An 8,086-nucleotide genomic window follows, 5' to 3' on the forward strand; every position below is an offset into this window, starting at 1 on the left:
GGTAGAAGGATGGTGACTGCAGGGGAGGGGACTTCAGTGCCTCCAGCTCAATGAACATATGCTGTTTGCAGACGGAGTCGTTGGTGTGATGGTGGAGCCAGGAGTGTGTTCCCCTCACAGCACCCAGCAGCCCAGCTGAGCTCCGCCCCCAGGACGGATCTGAGGAGTTGTTCTAGGCCAGCGGTTCTCACGGGGGAGATTCTCCACACATACCCCCGCCCCCAGGAACACCTGGCAATGCCTGGGGACATTTTTGTTGTCATAACTCGGGAGGGGGCTGCTACTGACATCTAATGGGCGGAGGTCAGGGATGCTGCTCAACACCCTGCCGTGCACAGGACACCCCTCAGGGAATGATGGAGCCCACATGTCAGCAGTGCTGAGTGTGAGGAAGTCCGCCTCAGCCTGAGAGACCCTTCTGCTCTCTCTCTCTCTCTCTCTCTCTCTCTCCTGTTGATACCCACCTTGTCATGCATCAGAGAATTCTGAGTAGGTAATCTCTGTATGTGAAGCATGTGGCAAGTGTCTTGATCAAAATGAAGACCCTTTGGTTTGATCGACCCTAACAAAGACTTTGCTCAACATGACAGAATTTTTTTAAAAATCCACACGAGTTTGTAAGTGAGGTGCGAGCAGACGCCAGCCTCCCGCGCTCCCCTGCTCCGAAATGAACTCTGACAGTCTCCGTCCCTGCGAAGCCCTCACGCTCGAAGGTGTTGGAAAGTCCACGCAGTTCAGCACCAAAACTTCAGACGATCGATCGCCCCATGTAAAGCCTCTCCCTCTCTCTCACTCAGCCCTTTCTCCGGCCAGGAAATATGGGGTAGCCTGGGGTGGGCATAGTTGGTTTCTGCATTATTTTCCAAAGTTACCTCCTCTCTCCCTCCCGATGCTCCCCTGGGGAGGGGGTGGTTTGAGGTTCTGTAGCTGTGTGGAGGCAGAAGGAAAGGTCAGGAAAGATCTTAAGTGATGGGTACAGCTGGAACCAGGCGTTGGTGCCCACTGGGCCTGGGCACTGTCCAAACGCTGATCCCCGGGGTGTCAGGCAGGACACCGTGCAGCTGGCCATGTCCCTCTATCCCCTGGTGTCTGCGTCCTCTACGCGCAGGAGCCACAGGGGTGTTTCCCGTCCTTCCTCCTGCAGCCACGGGCTCTCGGAGGCTGAGCTGAAGGACGTCCTGTCCCTGGATGATGAGGTCCTGCAGGCTGTGTACCAGGACTGGACCCCGCCCAGCAAGGAGCTGCTGCGTTTCCCACCCCTGCTGTGGGTGAGGCTCCGCCGTGACCTGGGCAACTGCTTGGCCAGGCGGCCTGTGGATGGCTTCACACTCCTGGCCGTCGCCCACAGGTGGGTCCAGTGCCGAGGCCACGCTGTCTGCGTGCCCCAGAGCAAGAGCTCACTGACCAGGCTCCTCCTCGGTCCAGATCCTCTCCTCTCCCCACCCCCAGGGGTCAAGTCCATGTGGTCCAGCATTCAAGGGTTTCCATGCCCCGACTCTAACACAACTAACGTGGTTTTTATGAGGAGAAATCCTATAGAATAAAAGCCTAATATGCTAAGTGTCTACTGCTCGGCCAGTCGCTATGATGCACACTGACCACCAGGGGGCAGATGCTCCAACCGGTAGGTTAGCTTGCTGCTGGGGTCCGGCCGATCAGGACTGGGCGAGATAGACTGGACACGCCCTGGAGCCCTCCTTAGGTCCCTCCCCAGCCACCCCCGATTGGGACTGGTCAAGGTGGCCCTGATCACCGGCCAGGCCAAGGGACCCCATGCGTGCATGAATTTGTGCACCGGGCCTCTAGTTCACTCATAAAAGTCACCATTTTTAAGTGTACAATTCAGTGGCACTTAGTACATTCACAGCATTTGCAACCATCCCCTCTAAGTAGTTCCAGGACATGTTCATCACCCCAAAGGAGACCCCGGCCCCATGAGCAGTCACCCCCACTTCCCCCACGGCCCCTGGCAACCTCTAACCCACGTTCTGTCTCTGCGCCTGGCCTGGCCTGGACAGTTTATATCGATGGGATCACACAACATGTGGCCTTTTGTGTCTGGCTTCTCTCGCTCAGCATCATGTTTTCGAGATTCATCCACGTTACAGCACGTGTCAAGGCTTCATTCCTCTTTATGGTTGTATGGATGCATCACCATTTACTTATCTGTTCATCCACTGATGGATATTTGGGTTGCTTCCACCTTTTGGCGAGTGTGAATAGTGCTGCTGTGAACTTGTGTGTACAAGTTTTTCAATTCTCTTGGTATATACTCAGAATATATCTACTGCATATATACTGCATATATACTGTATATAATTCCAGGAATAGAATTGCTAGGTCATACAATTACTTAGTTTATGTTTAACACGAGGAGTCCAAAGGTTCCTTTTTAAGTAAATTTATTTGAGGGGGTGGGGGGGGATGGGTAGATTAAGAGATAAATGTTAAGTAGCAAATAGGACAGGTGGTCAAAAGACTTAGTGAGCATCTGGATGGTGATTTAGGGTGAACTTGCATTTGGGAACTGTCTCCTGACAGCTCCGAGCTTGCCGGGCCCCCAGGCCCACCAGCCCATGTCCCCTCTCTGCAGACAGCTGGCTGAGGTGGTCCGGGAACGCTACTTGTCGGGGCCCGAGAAAGCCACGAGGCACGGAATCTTGGCTGACTTCTTCTTGGGAGCCTGGAGCCAGGGCACCAAGAAACTCATCACCCTGCCACTGGTGGGGAAGCCCCTGAACCTGGACCGCAAGGTGAGGTGTCTGCACCCCTGTTCCCCACCTTCAACCTCCACCCGGCTGTGCGGGCAAGACCAAGTCACTATTCACACATTTCCTTCCAGTCGTTCTTCTTTTATGCCCAGGAGCTCTAAGACTTGGCATCTTTAGCTGATGTGCTGCCTGCTCCTTTTGTTTGTTTGTTTGTTTGTTTTTTTGCCTCTCAAACACCTCAAGGCACAGCTTAAATGCCTCTTCCTTCAGGAAGCCTTCCAGGTTTTTCTTCCTTCTCAATTACTTGGTCTTTACTTTGTGTTTCCTTCACTCTGAGGCAGAACTTGTAAGTTTCTTAAAGTCATTTTTTAAAATGATTTTTGAAATCATTTTAGATTTAAGAGGAGTTGCAGATTGAATACAGAGACTTCCCATGGGGTCCTCTGTCCATTTCCCCCACATTAACATCTTCCATAACTGCAGCCCATTGATTGCAACTAGCAAATACACTTGCAAGTCTTCTGTTGTCATAGATTTTTCTTTTTTCTTTGTCCCCCGTGATGGACAGGGGAGGCCAGAGACAGGGCCAGGCCTGATTGTTTCTCGGTGCTGCCCTTTCTCCTCTCTCGGGACTCACAGGTCTTCTCCCGTGTGCCAGAACCCCTGCAGGCTGTCGCATCCTTTCCCTCTGGGACGTGGTCTGTACTCCTTCCTGGCCTCCCAGCCTCAGGACCTCCTGCTTCAGTCCATCCTCCCAAGGACTGCTTCTGACAATGCAGCCTGATCATGCCTCTCCTCTAACACCTCCCATGGCTCCCCAGTGCCCTCTGTGTCCTGTCCAACCTCCCCAGCCTGATATTCATGATCTTCTGCTTACAAACTCCCCAGTCTCTTTCCCACCATGATTGCCCACTGTGCCTTATAATTCAGCCCTCCCCAAACTCTCATTCTGCTCTCTCTCACCTTTGGACCTTTGCCCATGCCATTCCCTTGCCCAGGAATCCCATTGTTTGCCCTCACATTTCACCAGACAGACTCCTACTTATCCTCTGCTCTCATGCCCCTTGGGTTCCCAGAACCCCACATCCCTCCCTCTGCCCCAGCACAACTTGTGGTGGGTCTAGGGTAGTGGTCGGCAAACTGCGGCTCGCGAGCCACATGCGGCTCTTTGGCCCCTTGAGTGTGGCTCTTCCACAAAATACCGACTTCTGCGTATGGGCCACGAAGTTTCAATCGCACTGTACGTGCGCGCCTGCACGTGGTATTTTGTGGAAGAGCCACACTCAAGGGGCCAAAGAGCCGCACGTGGCTCGCGAGCCGCAGTTTGCCGACCACGGGTCTAGGGCATCTCTGTCTGGAATTGTGTCCCCGTTCCCTCCAGCATCACACAGTGCCCGGCCTGGCCTGCCATCCCCTCCTCCTCTGCAGGTGGCCCCCCAGCCTTTGTGGTTCTCGGAAACTGTTGCAAACCTGCGGAAGCTGAAGGAGTTGCCCTATCACCTGCTCCACTCGGGCCGCCTCGAGGAGCTGAAGCAGGAGGTGCTGGGTAAGCCCTGGGCAGGTCTCGACCCTCCACGGTGCTACCCCTTTCAAGAGCCTGGGAAGAGTGAAGGGCAAAAGTCAACGTCCTTGGCTTCTCTTAGGCACCGGATCTCACCTGGTGTGGTTCTGTGCCCCCTTTTCAGGGGCACTTGGCAATGCCTGGAGATATTTTGTTGTCAAGGCTCAGGGAGGGGGTGCTATTGGCCCTGAGTGCTAGTTGATAGTGCAGAGGGTGAGGAAGTCAGCCTTAGAATGAGAGTGACCCTGTCTGTCTATCAACATAGCAATTGTCTCTATCTGTTTACCTACCATCGTTCTGTCATATCTGTTCCTCAATCATATCTACCTGTCATATCTGTCTATCATTTCTATCTCTATCTCTCATTTACGTCTTTATATCATCTTTATATCTATCTATCCATCTATTGTCTATCCATCTATCTTTCTTTTTGTCTATTTATTATATACTAAAGGCCTGGTGCATGACATTCATGCATTGGAGGGGGGGTCCCTCAGCCAGGCCTGTGCCCTCTCGCAGTCCGGGACCCCTCAGGGGATGTCCAACTGCCAGCCAGCAATTGGACATCCCCCAAGGGGTCCTTAGTACTGCCAAGGAGGCAAGAGAGGCTCCCGCCACCACCACTGTGCTCGCCAGCCCTGAGCCCGGCATCGGCGCATCGTAGCCGTTCTGCCGTTCAGCAATTTGCATATTAGCCTTTTATTATATAGGATTATCTCTATCTCTAATTACCATTTATATTTGTCTATCATTTCTATCTCTATCTTCTATGTCTGTCATCTTTGTCTTTCCATCTGTCATCTATCTATTTATCCATCTTTCTGTCTATCCATCTATTTATCTATTCTATGTATGTATGTATGTATGAATCTATTCTACTAGTATGTATGTATATATATGTATATATGTATCTATGTCTGCATGTATGTATGTAAGTATGTTTCTCTCTATCACTCATTCATCCCTGTGATTCTCAACCAGGGGTGATTCAGCCCCCCAGGGAACACTTGCCAATGTTTATGTTTTTGATCATCATGACTCGGGGGATGCTACTGGCCTCTGGTGGTTGGGGACCAGGGATCCTGCTCCACACGCTGCAGTGCACAGGACTGCCCGCCGCAGAGATCACTGGACCCCGTGTCAGCTGTGCAAGAGTGAGGAGCCCTGGGAGCCCGCCTCACAGCCCTTCTCCCCACAGGCAGCATGAGCTGGATTTCCTGCCGAGGTGTCTCCGGGGGCATCGAGAGCCTGTTGGACGATTTTGACCTGTGTGCCCCTCACGTGGACTGCCCCGAGGTGGGCCTGGTCCGAGAAGCCCTCCAGCTGTGCCGCCCGGCCGTGGAGCTCCGGGGCCTGGGTGAGTCGGACGGGCCTGGCGGGGGTCCGCTCTGTACTGACCACTAGAAGCCCGCTCCTCACTGAGCCACCTGCTGGATTTTTACTGCCCAGCATACCTTTCCTGTCTACACCCTTGGGCTTGCTCCTAGTCCAGCCTCTAGAACTTTCAATTGAACTCGGTAGAGGTTTGGAGTGAAAACTATCAAAGCATTGTCTATCCCCTCGCCCGGCCCAGCGCCGGTTCTAGAAAGGACCAGATAGGTGGTAGTTCAGGTAAAATTAAGGAAAGAAGGTCAACACTTAATATAACGGGAGAGAAAACACATTGCCACAGATTTAAATAAAAATATGTATCTATTTTATTGATTTCAGAGAGGGAGAGAGAGATAGAAACATCAATGATGAGAAAGAACCCCCAATCAGCTGCCTCCTGCATGCCCCACACTGGGGATGGAGCCTGCAACCCGGGCATGTGCCCTGACCGGGAATCGAACCCTGACCTCCTGGTTCAGAGGTGGACACTCAACCACTGAGCCACGCTGGCCAGGCAAGACTGCTTTCAATTCGTTTGGTGTATACTCAGAAGTGGGATTTCTAAGTCATGTAGTAATTCTGTGCTTAACTTTTTGAGGAACTTCCGTACCGTTTTCCATAGCAGCCGCACCATTTTGCAATCCCACCACCAGTGCCCAAGGGTTCCATTTTCCCACATCCTCACCAACACTTGTAATATTCTGATTTTTTAAAGGGCATTCTGAGTGCGATGTGGCCTGGATGGCCTTTATCACATGATTCCCACCAGGTTTTGATTAGAGGGCTTTATAAAGGTGCTGAATTTCTATATCCCTCCCATGGTTCCCTCAGAGCTCAGCCAAATGCTCCTCCTCCAAGAAGCCTGCCAGCCATCACTGAAGCTGAACACCCACCCCCCACCCCGCCCCAGCCCTTTCTTTTTCCATCACTGCACCCTGCTTCCACCTGTCTTAGCTCTTACTTATTATTTCTGCTGGTTTCCTTTTCCTGTCTGCCCCACCAGCTTGAGCTCCGTGAGTGTAGGGGTGTCATCCACCTGCTCCTGCCAAATCTGCCCCCCCCCCATAGACCAGTACTGGCCAAGTGCATGGAGTTTGAGCCCCACTGTGTTGATTTAAATCAGGACTCTACCACTTCCTGGTAGTGTGACCTCGCAGGCCTCTGATCCTCCCCACCCGACCCTACCCCACCCCACCTCTGCCTTGCAATCCTCAGTTTTCCATTCTCAACCAGGGCTCTACCAAAACGGAATGATGATTGGCCCTCCCACCTAGGGCTGCCTGGACGGGTAGGTAAGTCCGTTCATGCACAGCCTGTCCCCATGGCGCCATCGAGGGTCTTTTCCCTGTCGCACGACAGCATCAATATTGTAGACGTGAAGAGCCTTGAACGAGCATTTCTGTAATGAGTGAGCCTCGCCTTCCGTCATCTGTGAATAAAGTGTGTCTAGGGTCCCACCCAAGGGGAAGGCGCTGGTGTCCACCATTAGTGATGCATTTCTCGCACGTTCATGCTCACCAGGAGTTGTAACCCTCAGAGGGAGTGATTTCCCAGGAAAACAGCCTTGCGCACAGCTGCCTGGTTTAAGGGAAGAATTAAAAGCCCCAAATACAGCACGTTCTTTGCGGCATCCTTGATTGACAACTTGTGGCTCCCCCAGCACAAGGAGGTGTAGAAACAAAATGTTGCCACCAGAGGACCCAGCTGGGCAACCATCTGATCTCTGCATATTCCAGAACTTTCAGCTCCTAACAATGGGTGGATATCACTGACTTCTATTGCCTTGGGCTCCAAGATGACCTGGCGTGGTGCCATTTATTACCCTGTTTTTATTTAAAAGACTGTAATTTGTTCATCATGGTGTGAGACATGGCTCACCTGTCCGAATTTCCCATGACAGACTGGGAAACAGAAGCATGGCGAAAGGAGACTTTTATTTTTATTTTATTTTTAAAAATACATTTTATTGATTTTTTACAGAGAGGAAGGGAGAGGGATAGAGAGTTGAGAGAAACATCGATCAGCTGCCTCCTGCACACTCCCTACTGAGTATGTGCCCACAACCAAGGTACATGCCCTTGGCCGGAATCAAACCTGGGACCCTTGAGTCTGCAGGCCGACGCTCTATCCACTGAGCCAAACCGGTTAGGGTGAAAGGAGACTTTTAATAGCGCTCTCCAGAGCAGGCACCCATTGTGCAGGAACACACCTGGGGCAGGGATCATAGCCTATTTAGTCCCTCCTCCGGTTCCTCATTGGCTGAGTACTATTTGGTCACCTGTTTCCTAATAGTTGCCTAGTCTTGCTGTCTCCCACTGAGCCATTAAAAAAAAATTGGGCTGACTTTCTAGCTGACTCCACCTCCCTTTGTTTAGGGGAATCTTCCTGGAAAATGTGCTCTCAGCCACGTGCCCAGCTCTCATACCCTCTCCCCATCCATACC

At 52.0% G+C, this 8,086-nt stretch overlaps 1 protein-coding gene across 1 annotated transcript in view; it reads left to right on the forward strand.

Annotated features, from left to right (window-relative positions):
- The window catches only part of NWD1 (NACHT and WD repeat domain containing 1), a 66,646-nt gene that overhangs the window by 28,961 nt on the left and 29,599 nt on the right, over positions 1-8,086 (forward strand). Inside the window, exons 6-9 of the mRNA XM_005856710.2 lie at positions 1,145-1,348; positions 2,594-2,753; positions 4,140-4,257; positions 5,471-5,629. Coding sequence (XP_005856772.1) covers positions 1,145-1,348; positions 2,594-2,753; positions 4,140-4,257; positions 5,471-5,629 — 641 coding nt within the window. The remainder of the gene's footprint in view (positions 1-1,144; positions 1,349-2,593; positions 2,754-4,139; positions 4,258-5,470; positions 5,630-8,086) is intronic.

Source organism: Myotis brandtii, unplaced genomic scaffold (assembly GCF_000412655.1).
Source record: "Myotis brandtii unplaced genomic scaffold, ASM41265v1 scaffold1040, whole genome shotgun sequence".
Taxonomy (NCBI): Eukaryota; Metazoa; Chordata; class Mammalia; order Chiroptera; family Vespertilionidae; genus Myotis; species Myotis brandtii.